The sequence below is a fragment of the Rhodotorula graminis genome (genome assembly GCF_001329695.1).
Source record: "Rhodotorula graminis WP1 unplaced genomic scaffold RHOBAscaffold_21, whole genome shotgun sequence".
Lineage (NCBI taxonomy): Eukaryota > Fungi > Basidiomycota > Microbotryomycetes > Sporidiobolales > Sporidiobolaceae > Rhodotorula > Rhodotorula graminis.
Genome location: NW_017264948.1, coordinates 32,078 through 45,998, shown reverse-complemented (window position 1 = coordinate 45,998; position 13,921 = coordinate 32,078). Strand labels below are relative to the sequence as shown.

The window sequence follows — 13,921 nt, the reverse complement described above, 5'->3', positions numbered from 1 at the left end:
CCGTGCGCGAGGTCGGCGGCGGCGGCGGCGACGGACAGGGGAAGCGAGGGACGACTGCTTGACCTGCGCCAGGTGTCCGACGAGGAGGACGAGGGTGAGATGAGGAGCCTGCTTGCCAATCGACGAACGCTTTTGCCCGCTTCCATCTGCCTCTCGCTCTCGTGCAGGCTCGAGAGAGAGCGACGTTACGACGATGCAGAGATGAAGAGTGGAACGATAATGAGTGACAGGGGGTGCGAAGGAGACATAACGAGTGTAGGGTTACGGCAAGAGAAAGAGAGAGAGAGCGAGAGAGAGGGGGGAGGGAGAGCTACTCGTCCTTGAGCCCGCCCGCGTCCTTGACCGCGCCCGCCCCGCCACCGCCCTCGTCGCCTCGCCCGCCCTTTTGCGTGCGCTTGACGCGCGAGAACATGCCGACATTCGAGTCTGTGTGCGGCAGCGAGAGAGACTGAGTGAGCGAGTGCGCAAAGAACACCAAGAAAGGTTTGCCGCCGCGCTCGCCCACGAGCGACCGAGCGCGAGGCAGGCCAAGGATCAAGAGGACTGCTCGAGAGACGCACCGGTGATGAACCTCCACGTGACGCCAGGCCAGCTCGTGTGGCTCGGGAGGACGTCGTAGAACTCTGGCGCGAGCTGCTTGAGCTTCCACAGGCGGGTCCACGGGATGGCGGGAAAGTCGTGGTGCTCCTGGTGGAGGCCGACGTTGTAGCAGAGGATGTTGAGCGGGCCGTAGCTGTGCGCGAGGAGTGGAGAGGAAGGAGCGTTGGTGAGGGGAACGAGGAGAGGAAGGAGGAGGACGAGAGGGACGCACTAGCTCCACGTCTCCTGGTCGTGCCCGTCAAAGAGGTAGTGCTCGGCAATCTGCGCGTCGGCGAGGAAGAAGGTCAGTCTCGGCAGCCTCGCTCACGAAGAGGAGGAGGAAGGAAGAGAGAGCCGGGCTCGGGGCGACGCACAAAGTGGCCCGCGCACGGGTGCAAGCTGCCGGCCAAGTGGCTGCTCAGGAGGAAGTACAGCATCGAGTGCCACCCGGCAAACTTGACGACGAGCGCGTTGAACGACAGCTGGACGAGCCAGTTGAGCGCGACCCACCGCGTCGGCGCCTGGTACCGGATGAAGCCCGGGCGCAGCGCGTAGAAGAAGATCTGGAACGAGCTGCGGGAGGGGCAGTGTATCCGTCAGGAACACTTGGTAAGAGGAGAGGGAAGGGCGAGGGACGCACGCGAAAAAGGCCTTGCCGAGGACCGAGTTGAGGACGAGGAGCTCGAGGCGCGAGGGCAGGTCCGTGTCGATGCCGTCGACGCCAAGGAACTGCAGGTGCGCACCGAGAGAGAGAGTCAGTCTCGGCGCTCGTGCGTGGACGGGTCGAGCGCTCGGGCGAAGAGGCTGAACGAGCCGGGTCGTCGCACGACGGCGACGACGGGCCTCGTCGCATCGTGGCCCGGCGCTCGACAAAGGGTACGAGGGTGCTCACCTTGTGGTGCTCGATGTGGTACTTTTTGAACATCATGGCGAACGGGACGCCGATCGGGAGGTTGGCAAAGATGGCAAAGAGGCGGTTCTGGCGCACGCCGCGGAAGGCAAGGTTGTGGGTGATCTCGTGCACGGCGAGGAACGTGCTCTGGTTGGCGGTGCCGCCGACGAGGTAGGCCAAGGCCCAGAACTTGAGCGAGAAGAAGGGGGTCGAGCGGAGGTACCACGCCGTCGAGAGCTGGACGAGGGTGACGAACAGGACGACGTATTTGGTGAGGGGCTCGTGACCCATGAGCTTGGTGACCTGTGGGCGCGGGAGCGCGAGTAAGCTCGTGCGCAACTGACGGCGAAGGACCTCTTGAGCGCGCGAAAGAGGTGAGGAGGGGGGACGGACCTCGGGGTGAGCCTTCATGATGGCCATGCGGCGCGAGCGGTGGGGCTCCTCGTTCATCTGCCACAGGAAGTCGGAGTGGTCCTGGGCGGGCTCGACCTTGTTGGGCGCCCACTGCTCGCCGGCGAGCTTGAAGGGCGGCTCCGAGGCGGCGGCGGCTTGGTCGTCCGGGCCCGGGGTGGTGGCGCGCGTGTCGGGCTCGTCCGAGTCGGATGCGGATGCGGATGCGGATGTCGACGATGCGGTTGCGGTCGACGACGAGGTGGAGCGGTGCATGTCGGCGGTCGAAGGCGAGGCGCGCTGTCGAAGCGAGGGCGGGAGCTCTTCTGCGCCGCCAAAGAGGTCGAAGCGGGTGCGCAGGTCTTGTGCCGACGACAGGGCCTGCATCGGGCTCAGGGCGGCCATGGTCGTGACCGTGCGGGTGCGGTGTGCGGCGAACGAGGGGTGGTCGACGCGAGGTGGGTCGGATAGCGCGGCGTGGCGCGGGGCGAGTCTGGTGCGGGTGAGAGAGAGCTGCCTGCGCGTCTCTGGGTGTGCTGGACCTGCCTCGGGCGGAACAAGGCGACAGCGGAGGGCGACGACGACGACACCTCGAGCGAGCCGACACGCTCCACCCTCACCACCACCCTCCCACTCGCTGGGCAGACTGCTGCACCCTCTGTGCACGCTCCAGTACTCTTGAATGGGCACGACGCCGACCCACGACTCACCCTGTGCCGTCCCTCACTCTCTTGCCCTCGCTCCTTGATGAGAATCGCCTCGATACTCCAACCACCCTCGCCCAGCCTCTCGACTGCCTGCGACACGCGCCAGCCTACTCTATGATAGGCAGCAAAGCCTTCAGAGACAGGGCGACTCGGTAGAGAGCGGTATGGACGAGAACACCGTGTGCGTCCACCCCCCTTCACCTCGACCCCTCCTCCGTGCGCCCACACTCACCTCTGCTTGCGTCACAGACCACCGCATCATCTTCAGCGACACTCTATCGACCAACCGAAGTGCCCGCCAAATGTCGCTGCTCCCGGTCGACGCTCCTCCCCTCGTGCGCCTTCGCCCCGTCTCGCGACCGACCCGCAAGCCGCCTTCAGCCCTATGCGCGCCGTCGCCGATACCGCCACACGCTCGGAGGGCAACTTATTACCGACGAGCGCGAGTGCGGCCGAGCTGGCGGCCTTCGTCAATGTCGACCGTCGTCGAGCCGAGCTTTGCTCCCAGCAGCTCGAGGACGACCCGTCGAGCGCGTGCAATACCAGCCGGTCGCTCTTCCATGTCCGTCCATCTCAGAGGAGAGTTCGAGGCGAGCGGATTGCGCGTCGGACATCTGTACGGCGCGAGCGAGACGAGGTTGTGCGACGGCGCGAGCGATTGTGAGAGCGAGAGCCCGCCGAGACGAGGAAAGCTCGTGCGCAGAGCCCCGCCGAGTCGCGAGCACCGACAGCGAACGGCAGCACCGAGAAAGAGCCACGCAGGAGAAACGGCGCCGACGTGAGAGCAGTCTCGAGCGGGGGAGAAAGGGAGGCGCGCAGGGCGAGGCACTCGGTCCCTCTCGTCGCGCCTGGTCCGGACAGCGATGGGCCGACAGTGCCACTGGAGCTACTCGAGCAGCCTGGCGTCTATCAGAGAGCTGTGAGACGACGACGTCGAATGATGCTCTCTCTCAAGAAGGCTCGCCGACTCAGAGCCGGTCGCGGCCGGTACCCAGCTCTCGTGGGCGTACAAGCGCTGGACAGACACGTCGGGGCAGGCGTCGAGGTCTACGGCAGCTCTCCAGTCCCGCCAGTCCGAGAGCTGGTGCCGGCGAGTCGCCCTCGTCCGCGCCTCGCCTCCTCTTGGTCTCCGCCCTCTGTGTCCGTCCTCGAACCTCTCGCTCGTTTGCGCCAACGAGTGTACCGAGGCGACATGGTCCAGGAGCAGCTCGACGACAGCACGGCCCCCTCGAGGCCCGACGTCCACAGTGACGAGCGCTCGGGTCGCTCGGACGGCCCCGACCCTGGCCCCGCCGCCGACCCCTCGCCTGCGGCCGACAAGCAGCTGGGCGCCATCCTCAACGCGTCCGAGCCGCCAAACGCCCCGCCGCAAGCCCCGCGCGAGCCGGACGAGGCGCCCGAGCCGACGCGCCCTCGCCCCGACGATGAGCAGCACCGCCTCGCTCGACCTGCCGCACCCGAGCCTGCACCTGCGTGAGCACCGCCCGCCTCCCTGTCCCAGTCCACTCGAACCTCGCGCTGACCGCTGCCCTCCCCGCAGCGCGCCGAGCCCGGTGCAGTCCGTGCTCGTCGGCCAACCGCCGCTCTCGCTCGACATCCCGCCGCCAGTTCACCCACCGCCGCAACCTCCTCGCCTGCCCGTCGCCAAGCTCCTGTTCACCACCTTGGCCCCCTCGGTCCACCTCTCGATCCGCGACATGTGCGACTTTGTGCGCGACTGTGAGTCGACGCCGCCCTCCCTCCCTCTCCTCCTCCCCCGCCCCGCTTCCTCCTCCTCGGCCTCGCTGACCCTCCTCTTTCTCTCCCATGCAGTCCCGAACGCCGAGCATATCAACATCCAGTCGGGCCGAGCCGTGTCGACCAGCTACAACGCCCAGGAGCCCAACCTCCGAGCCCAGCTGTGGGTCGACTGGCACATCTTCTCGACCCTCGCCCGCGCCCTCGGCGTCCCCGTCTTCCCGATCCAGCCCGCCAAGGTCGCCCTCGTCCTCGCCACCTACGCCGAGATGCCCCTGTCGCCCGTCCTGCGCCAGATCGCCCACCTCACCTCGCCGCACGACACGTTCGCCATCCCCAACGTCTTCGAGGCGCTCAACCTCGCCGCAAAGGCGACGCGCCACCTGTGGACCGACGTCGCGTGCTTTGTCCGCTCGGCCGACAACTACGAGGCGACCGCCGTCCTGCACGCCCACGTCAACGAGGTCGCGTGCGTCGACCGGTCCTCCTCTCTCTCCTCGAGGTCGTCCACTCACTCGCGTTTCCTCGACAGGCGTACCAGCTTCTATGCCCGCACCGGCCAGGCCTACTACGGCCGCCCGCCGCTCGCCTACCCGTATCAGCGCATGCATCACCCGCCGCTGCCGCCGCGCCAGTCGCAGGACCCGGTCAGCACGCGCCCGCTCTTAACGCACGTCCCGCCGGCCGCACCGGCGCCGTCGCTCGTCACGCCGCCGCCCGATCAGTTCATCCAACGTGCGTCGACTGTCCCTCTCGTCCTCGTCCTCGTCCTCGTCGTCGGGCAGGAGAACGTTTTGACGAACTTCTCGGCGCGCACAGCTGCACACGGCGAGGCCAAGCAGGCCGACTCGTCGCTTCGGTCGCTGTGCGAAGACTTGCCCGGCCTGTTGAACGACATGCAGAAGGAGACGGACGGTGCGTCCCCTCGTCCTCGCCGTCGTCATCTCGGGCCCGTCCCTGACCACCCCCTCTCTCTCGCCGCAGACCTCGCCACGTTCGAGCTCGCGCAGGAGCGCTTCCAGGCGACGGTCAACACGGTCGACTTTGCGTCGCGCGTCGCCCGCCTGCACCACACGGCCGTCATCTACACGCACGTGACGGCGCTCCTGCGGTTCCCGACCTACCCGATCACGTCGCGCAAGCTCGCCGTCTTTGCGCTCGCCATGACGCCCGGCCCGCTCGGCGTCAAGCTCGACGAGGCCGTCCCGTACCTCGACGAGAGCCGACAGTGCCCGAGGGCGCCAAAGGGCAAGACGCTCGAGGACATCTTGACCGACCTGACGCTCGTTCGGCGCATCACGTTCGGCAACCACGTCTCGGGCGAGGAGAACAGCCAGTGGGCCCGGTGGTGGAAGGAGGTGACGGACGACTGGAAGGGCAAGGGCAAGAACAAGAGCAAGCTGTGCGTCGACCGTTTCTCCGTCTCTCTACCTCTCTTTCTGTCGTCGTCGCCGCCGTCGGACCGAGCGCTCACCCTCTCATCATCGTGAACGCAGCCGAGACGAGCAACCCGTCGTGCCCGCCGCCAAGCGCATCAAGCGTTCCGTCTCGCCAGGTGCGCGCTCGCTCTCTCGATGCGCTCGAGCCTCTTCCTCGTCCTGACCCTCTCTGCCTCTCCCTCTCCTCTCTCTCCCTCTCCCGCCTCTCCTGCCGTCGCCTCGCAGACTCGGACGTCTCGACCGCATCCACCTCGCGCGCAAGCACCGCCGGTTCGACCAAAAAGTCGGCCGTCCGCCGCCCTCGCTCGCGCATGTCGAACGCCGGCGCCGCCTCGTGGAATCCTCGCCGCGACGGCTCTACGACGCCTGCCCCGGCCCCTGCCCCGGCCTCGACCGCGGCCCCGTCGGCGCGCGCGCCCAAGCCGGCCGGGTACAAGAAGGGCTACGCCTACATCGCGCCCGTCGCGCCCGCCGCGTCGTTCCCGCGCTGGGTCCCCGAGCGCAAGGGCACCCTCCCCAATGCGCGCGGCGAGCCGCAGCTGCCGCCCATCATGGACTCGCCGTGGTTCGTCCCGCGCAAGAAGAAGCTCCTCGGCGGCGGCATCGGCGGCGCTGGAGGAGGGGCGAGCGTCCGAGGCGGGAGCGTCGGGGCGGCGAGCGCGGCGGGCAGTGGGACGGGGAGTACGGGGCGGGGTGGGGGAGAGGGGAGCGTCGAGGGCGCGAGCGACGAGGAGGACGGCGAGGAGGAGCGCGCCAAGGCGCTCGGGCGCTCGGTCGCGCTGCACCGGCCTCGCCGGGGCGGGCTCGACATGAAGCCGTTCGACGTCAGCCTCCTGTGGGACTGAGTTGCTCTCCACCTTGTCCCTGTTCCCCTGTCCATGTCGTCCCTCGTCCTCGTTCCTCTCGAGCCACGCCCTCGCACTCTCTCGTTCCATTCGTCCTTGTCTTTCTTTATCGCAATCTCATCTCTCGACAGAGAAAGTTACCCGCTCTCGTGACCGTGGAATAGCACGTTGCAGAGAGCTCTACGAACGACAACAAGATGCGAGGCCGACAGCGAGAGATAGATAGATGGACGTGCGCCTGCGGCTCGACGAGGAGGATGACGGCGACGAGGAGTGGACAAGGCAGGGGGGGATAGGAGCACGAGAGAGAGAGAGAGAGAGAGAGCACGCAAGAGGGCTAAGGGCTCGCCGTCACCGACACGGTCCGGAACGACGTCGGGCTGTCCCACACTCGCTCCTTGCCCTCGTCCGCACCCAGCCCTCGCACGTTCTCCTTGACCGCCTCGAGCGCCTCGCTCGCTCTCGACGTCTGCTCTGAGCCGGGCGCCGAGCCGGGCTCGAGCGCAGCCGCACCCTTGAGCGCCTTCCTGCCCTGCAGCCTCGGGTCGCCCGGCGCGAACGGCTCGATGCGCCCTCCTTGGGGCGCGATGACGCCTCGCATCTGCCGCTGCAGGCACGCGACGACGGCTTGGCGTTTGGCGCGCGTCGAGAGGGCCGGGCGGACGCGGGTTGTCGTCGTGGAGGCGGAGGGTCGGGAGGAGGGGGTCTGTGCGGCGCGAGATCGAGGGACGGGATCGACAGCAAGAGGTGCCGTGACGGTGGAGGAGGTAGAGGACGAGGTCGATGGGCGAGGGAGAGTGGGCCCGAAGGTCGAGGTGCTGGTCGACGAGTCGAAAGGCGGGAGGAGCGCGGGCGGTCGTGCGGGAGGGAGCATCGCCGCAGCGCCTGGGGCCGTCGCCGGCGGGTACGTCGGCTTGTCGCCGCGACCGCCTCGAGTCGGTGACGAGAATGTGACCGATTTGCGCGGCGGCGGCGGCTTGGCGGACGTCGCGAGGCGGAGCGAGGTCGACGCCGGGCGGGGCGCAGCGAGCGCGGGTTCGGGCGTGACGTCGCGCGCGCTCGTGTGGGTGTGGCGCTCGGCGACGGCGGCGAGGAAGGGCGAGGGCATGTCGCCAGGCGGGTAGGGCGTGAGGGTGGAGGAGGACGAGACGGCGTCGAGCGGGACAGGGTGGGTGCGCTTTTGGCGCGCCGAACTCGACGTGCTCGAGGAGGGGCGGTGGCGGTCTCGCGATGCCGGAGCGACAGGCTCGACGACCGTGTCGGCGTCGCCGTCGGCCTCGTCCGCAGAGTCGCCCAACTCGAGCACATCGACGCTCGGCCGCTCGTCCTCGCTCGCCGGCTTCGCCCTCTTGCGCGCCCTCGGGCTCGCGCTCGCGCTCGGCGCCCGCTCGCCCTTTGCGAGTCGCTGCGCCCACGCGACGACCTCGTCGAGGACGTCCTCGCCGCCCTCGATGTTGAGCCCTTTGCGGCTCATCTCGGTGACCCACGCCGGCTCGATGAGGTCGCCGCCCTCGTCCTGCGGCGGCGTCTCCTCGCTCGGCTCGACGATGCGGCTCGTGCGACCGCCTCGGGCACGCTGCTGAGCGAGGACGCGACGGCGGTACTGCTCGGCCTCGTCACGTAGCTGGACCTCGCCGCCGGGCGCGAGGAGCGCGCCGAAGAGGGAGGGGAGCGAGAGGTACTGGTGCGCGGGTGCGACGGGGTCGTCGTCGGTGCAGGTGAGAGGGTACAGGGTGCGAGGGCGGAAGAGGGCGACGAGCGACTGAAGCTCGGGGAGGGACGAGTGTCGGGCGAGGGGGACGATCTGCGAGCACGACGGCAAGGACGGCTTGGTCAGTACGTGACGACAATGCAATGACGCAGAGAGGAGAAGACAGGGGACGCACCAACGCCTCAGGAAGCTCTGCCTCACTCCCTCCTTCCCCTCGCGCGCGCTTCTTCCCCTTGCCCGACTCGTCGTCTCGCCCTTGCCGCCCACCGTCCCGCTCCCGTCCCTGCCCATGCCCGTCTCGCGCCTTCCACGCGTCGATCCGACCCTGCACCTCGTCCCGGTAGGCGTCCCACCTCCACCTCGGCATCTCGCTCGGGTTGACGTACACGACCCTCGGCGCCCGTCCCGCCACCCCTCTCTGTCCCACGCGCCCGCCCTCGCCCTCGCCCTCGTCCTCGGGCAGCCGCTCGCCGCTCCCGGGCCGCTTGAGCCGCTTGGGCCCGCCGAGGAGCGGCACGTGCGCCGCCTCGAACGAGTACGACCCGAGGCCGTCCTGCCACACGTGGTCGCACTTCCAGCGGCGCTCGCACGCGTGGAAGCGCAGTGGTCGACGAGGTGGAGGTGGGGGAGGGACGCTGGACCGCGTCGAGGTGGTGCAGGTGCGCGTCGAGGAGGAGGACGACGAGGTGGTGGAGCGCGAAGCCGAGGTCGCGGTCGAGGCCGACGGGGCGGCGACGCCGGCGCGGAAGTGCAGCGACGGGGAGAGGCCCACGGCGAGTCGAGCGCTCGCAGGCGAGGAAGAGGTAGGGGAGGTCGAGGAGGGGAACGAGGCGGTCGTGCCGAGCGCGGCGAGGAGCGGGTCGGCGGCACGAAAGGGCGCAGACGTGTACATGCGGTGCTTGTACCAGTCGAGGTGGATCTGCGGCCGAAGGTGTGAGCGATCCTGCTCAGGCGCGAGAGGCTGAGGGGAGGGAGGAGAGCACGAGGGGCTCGAGGCACAGAGAGAGTGGACGGACCTCGTCGCCGAACGCTCTGTGCACGCCCTTGAGCAGCTCCTCGTAGCCCCAGGTCCACGTGTTGAGGAAGAAGCGCGTCTCGGGCGGGTACTGCGCCATGAGGTCGACGGCGGCCGCGACAGCTTGGTCCTGCGAGCGCGCGTGCGGGCTCGTCAGTCAGGAGACCCTCAGAACGGGAGAGGATGGAGGGAGAGAGAGTGGGCGCACCTTGGTGACGAGCTCCTCGTCGAGCAGGACGTTGCTCGTGTCGAGGTAGACGCAGTCGAGCGCCCTGGCCCTCCCGCGGTGCGCCTTGGCGCTCGTGCCACTGGACGGGCCCTCGACGTGCGCCTGGACCGTGCGTGGTCGAGAACCCGGCTGCGCGTGCGGCGGCGGCAGGTAAGGCTCGACGAGCGGGTTGTGTCGCAGGGCGTCGAGCCACCAGGGCTCGATGCGGACGTCGCCCGTGATGAGGACGGCGCGGTGCGTGCCAGCGACGACGCCCTCGATGAGGAACCTGCGAGTGGCGCGGGAGAGTGTGAGCTCGTCCGCCCTCGGTCGAACGCGAGGGTGAGGAGGGAGAGGGGGCGCACATGCAGGAGCCCGGACAGTGGTTGGCGTCGAGGGCGGTGATGGTGACGACGACGCCGTCGGGACCCTCGACCTCGAAGCGCGTGTTGAGCGGGATCTCCTTCTGCGGCGGGCGGGCAGCAGGTGAGCATTCACCCTGAAGGGCGGCAGCGAGCTGTGCGGGACACGAGGTGCGCCCGGGACAGTCGCGAGATGAGGAAGAGCGAGGACGCACGATCCTGTCGATGCCCGTCCCTTGACGACCGGCGCGCACCGACGCCCCTCCCGCGGTAGACGACGGCCGGCGCGCCTTGACCTTGCGCAAGTTGGCAAACTTGAACCTGCGGCCGACGCGGTGGCCGAGCTCCTCGTATCGGACGCGGTCGGCCGCCTCGATCGTGTCGAGGACGAGCTGCTTGGTGATGGGCGTGGCGTAGATCTGGCCGTGAAAGTGAGGCGAGTTGAGGCCTGCGCGAGGGTGGAAAGGCGGTCAGCAAGTGCTGCGGCGGCGGCGCGAAACGTTGCGGGAGGGGGAGAGAGTGAGGGTAGGAGCGTACCGGCAATGTGATCGGTGTGGGCGTGCGTCAAGAGGTAGAAATGCGGCGCCTTGGGCGTGAAGGGGTTGAGGGCGGCCGGGTCGCCGTTGAAGGCGTCGACGCGGATGAAGGGGAACTCCTTGACTGCGTGCAGGGGTCCCGAGTGAGCCTGTGCCTCGGGAGGGAGACAGAGAAGGGAGATAAGGGACGGACTGAAGCCGTGGTGGGTCGACATGGCCTTGAAGCCGAGCCGAGGGACAAGGACGGGGACGAGGCGCGTTCGAGCGCTCGTCTACCGCGTGGAGCGCGTCGCCGCCAGCTTGATGGTGACTGTTGAAGGTACAGGGCTGGTTCGAGAGCGCGACTGGCGCAGCAAGAGGCGAACTGGTCGAGGTTGAGCGCTGGGGCGATGAAGATGGGCGAGGTGCGCTGCGCTCGTGCGAGGGTCGAGGCGGGGCAGGGATGGGCGAGGGAGGTGCAGTAAGCGAGGGCGGGTGTGCTCGAGTGGGCTCTGCTGTCGGCTAGCACGAGCGAGACGAAGAACGACCCTCGACCTCGTCGCCGTCCTCTCGCTCGCCCCGCACCTCGATCTCACCGCCTCACTCCACCAGAGCGCGCACGAGCACCTGCAGCGACTCGACTGCACTCGCCCAGCTCTCGTCCCCCGAGCCCACCCGGCCCCGCGGTCAGTCGTCGTCATGCAGACCGCCCTCTCGTCGCTTCACTCGCAAGGTCGCAACGGCTCGTCTCTGCAACAAGCAGGACCAACAGCGACCGCAAGCACGACCACGCCCGACCTCGACCCGCTCCGCCTCCGCCTCGTCCAGCTCATCGACGCCGTCACCACCCTCCACACCCACCTCTCGTTCCTCGCCTTCCACTCGCCCACCCCGTCCACCGCCAACCCGGGCCTGCCCGCCTTTGCCGACCTCGTACAGCGCTACAACACCCTCTTGACCCACCTCACAGCCCTCCAGGGGCTCGTCAGCTCCCAGCAGGACCGCGACAAGGACCGCGAGCGAGAGCGCGACGAGGGCGAGCAGGGCGGCGCACTCGGCCGACGCACGAGGGCACAGCGCGACCGCGACCTCAAGCGCGAAAAGTGGGACTCGCTCGCCGTCGTTCCCACCGACAAGGTCGACGAGTCGCGCGACTGGATCGTCGGCATGCTCCTCCGCACAAAGCAGGCGCGCCCACCGCTCTCTCTGCCTCTTTCCTCGCTCTCGTGCTCCCGTCAACTGACTCTACACTGCGCCGACAGACGCCCGACGTCGAGGCCTCGCAAGCCGCACTCGTCAAGTCGCTCCCCGAGCCGTTCGCGTCCGCCCTCGTCCCTTCCCCCTCATCCACCCTCGCGACCGCCTCGACCCACTCGGCAGCACCACCAGTACCCGGCGCCGCCACCTCAGCGTCAACCTCGTTCGCCACGCTCGCCGCGTCGCACGCCCGCCTCGTGTCGCTCGCACACGACCGCCTCGCGGCGCTCAAAGAGTTCAACTCGGCGAGCGAGGAGTGGGACTGGAAGGCGCGCGTCGAGCTCGACGACAACGACGATGGCGACGGGGAGCGGGACGGCGAGGAGCGCGGGGGAGCTAGAGCCGGGGCTGGAGCGGGAGGAGGGAGCGCGCACGCGATGCAGGTCGACGACGACGGCGCGACCGAGGCCACGTCGGGCGCACCCGGGCCGCGCGCGTGGACGGTCCGCGAGGTGCAGGCGTTTATGCGGACCGGCGTCAAGCCGGTGCCGTAGCGGCGACGGTGGTGGAAGCGGGCGGTCGAGGGCGAGGGACGGCCTGCAACGCTCGGCGCTGCAGCGACATGAGCGCGACTTGGTTGGCCGTTCTCGAGAGCGGGAGGAGGCAAGCGAGAGCATGGTCCTGGAGGCCTTGTCGAGCAGGAACCGCGAGAGCAAGGTGCGGTGCTCGACCAAGCGCGAGACGGTCGTCCCGGTCGTGCGACGACGAGGCGAGCCAGATCGTGCCGAGAGCCGACCGTTGAGCGCCTGGCCGAGAGCAGACTGTCTTCAGGACCGACTGTCGGGTCGATAGGCGCAAGCAACAGCGAGCCAGAGGCCGAAAGCTGAGCGAAGAGAGGCGAAGCGAGGAGGAGAGAGCGAGGACGAGGACGGGCAGCCGAGGTGCACCGCCGCTGAGCTGCCGAGGGCGAGCACAAGCCGTGCACAACAGCGAGCGGCAGATCCAGGTTGGTGCCGAGAGCCGACAGAGGCGGGAGATGGACGAGGAGGAGGAGGGACGCGCGGGTGCTCCTCACCTCGCTCACCACATCACGAGGCTGCCAAGATGGTAGGCACTCGGTCACTTGCGCTGTCTCTGCACCCTGCAGACCCACCAGTGCAGCGCGCTGACCCGCCCTTGCCCTTCATCGCCGTCCCCTCCTCCCCCTCCCCTCTCCCCCATCTCGCCGCACCTGTCCTCCTCGCCTGCCACCACCGGACGCGCAGAAGCAAACCTCCAAGCTGTCGATGATCCTCCAGCACCGCGTCAAGGTCGTCCTCAACGACTCGCGCGCCCTCGTCGGCCAGCTCCTCGCGTTCGACAAGCACATGAACCTCGTCCTCGCAGAGTGCGACGAGTTCCGCCGCGTCAAGCGCAAGCACTCGGCCGCCCAGGGCAACAAGGAGGACGGCGCAGACGACGACGACGACGAGATGAAGCGCACCCTCGGGCTCGTCATCCTCCGCGGCGAGACCATCGTCACCCTCAGCGGTCCGTCCCCGCCTCTCTCTCTCTGTGACCCCGCACCGCCTCACTCCTGACGCTTCGTCTATGCCCACAGTCGAGGGTCCGCCTCCCGCAGTCGACGACAAGGGCCTCGCAGGCGTGCGTCCCCTTCCCCCTACCTCCTCCTCGTCCAGCCTCCTCGCGCGTCCACCTGCGCATCCCGCTCACTCTTTGCCCACCCTGCCGCAGCTCGCTCCGGGACCTGGCTTCGGTGCGCCTGCCGGTCGCGGCATGGGTCTCGCCGCCCCGCCAACCATGTGCGTCCCCCTCCCCTCCTCCTCCTCCCTCTCGAGCAGCTCACTGACCCTCGCCGTGCACGTCCTGCAGGCGGCAAGCGCCCCAGTCGTTTGCGCCCCCGCCTGGCATGCCCGGCATGGCGCCGCCCCCGGGCTTTGCCCCGCCGCCCGGCTTCGCGCCGCCGCCCGGCTTTGCTCCTCCCCCTGGGTGCGTCCCCTCGGCTCCCACGTCGCCGCCGCTCGTGCCCGCTCGGAACGAGCGAGTGGCGTGTCGTTGTGACGAGGCCGAGGACGCTGACTTGCCCTCGTCGCCCTGCAGCTTTGCGCCCCGGTAGACGGCGCGCGCCTCGTCGCTGTGCGTGGAATCGTCAAAAGCCTCCCGTCGTGCGGCGGTACCAGTTCCTCCCTCGTCGTTCTCCCCTTCTCGCTTTCGTCCCTCTCCCTCCTGTAAGAACACGGTGGCTGTCTCTCTCAGTGGGCGGGCGGCGAGAGCGCGAGAGCGAGTGAGTGAGGGAGCGAGAAAGCCCCACCTTTGACCGGCGG

General features: G+C 68.8%; 4 protein-coding genes across 4 annotated transcripts; 2 read left to right on the top strand and 2 right to left on the bottom strand.

The window, feature by feature from the left end:
* Nucleotides 1-310: 310 nt before the first annotated feature.
* RHOBADRAFT_19319 (uncharacterized protein) lies at nt 311-2,137 on the bottom strand (the record flags this gene model as incomplete). Its single annotated transcript, XM_018412485.1, has 7 exons — nt 311-426; nt 561-733; nt 812-861; nt 954-1,152; nt 1,220-1,308; nt 1,472-1,774; nt 1,865-2,137. The coding sequence occupies 7 exons, from the start codon at nt 2,135-2,137 to the stop codon at nt 311-313; spliced, it is 1,203 nt and encodes a 400-aa protein (XP_018267553.1).
* A 1,623-nt stretch (nt 2,138-3,760) lies between these two features.
* Nucleotides 3,761-6,735, top strand: RHOBADRAFT_56546 (uncharacterized protein; the record flags this gene model as incomplete). Its single annotated transcript, XM_018418398.1, has 8 exons — nt 3,761-4,041; nt 4,109-4,287; nt 4,381-4,774; nt 4,838-5,040; nt 5,125-5,220; nt 5,290-5,707; nt 5,802-5,860; nt 5,970-6,735. 8 exons carry the CDS (start codon nt 3,761-3,763, stop codon nt 6,587-6,589), a joined length of 2,250 nt encoding a protein of 749 aa, XP_018267552.1. The 3' UTR covers nt 6,590-6,735.
* A 191-nt stretch (nt 6,736-6,926) lies between these two features.
* RHOBADRAFT_56545 (uncharacterized protein) lies at nt 6,927-10,636 on the bottom strand (the record flags this gene model as incomplete). The annotated part of the gene is made up of 8 exons (XM_018418397.1): nt 6,927-8,393; nt 8,476-9,219; nt 9,317-9,445; nt 9,524-9,812; nt 9,889-9,989; nt 10,101-10,333; nt 10,423-10,545; nt 10,615-10,636. The coding sequence occupies 8 exons, from the start codon at nt 10,634-10,636 to the stop codon at nt 6,927-6,929; spliced, it is 3,108 nt and encodes a 1,035-aa protein (XP_018267551.1).
* Nucleotides 10,637-12,883: 2,247 nt separating this feature from the next.
* Nucleotides 12,884-13,713, top strand: RHOBADRAFT_19255 (uncharacterized protein; the record flags this gene model as incomplete). Its single annotated transcript, XM_018412480.1, has 4 exons — nt 12,884-13,127; nt 13,198-13,241; nt 13,332-13,399; nt 13,470-13,713. 4 exons carry the CDS (start codon nt 12,884-12,886, stop codon nt 13,711-13,713), a joined length of 600 nt encoding a protein of 199 aa, XP_018267550.1.
* Nucleotides 13,714-13,921: the final 208 nt, after the last annotated feature.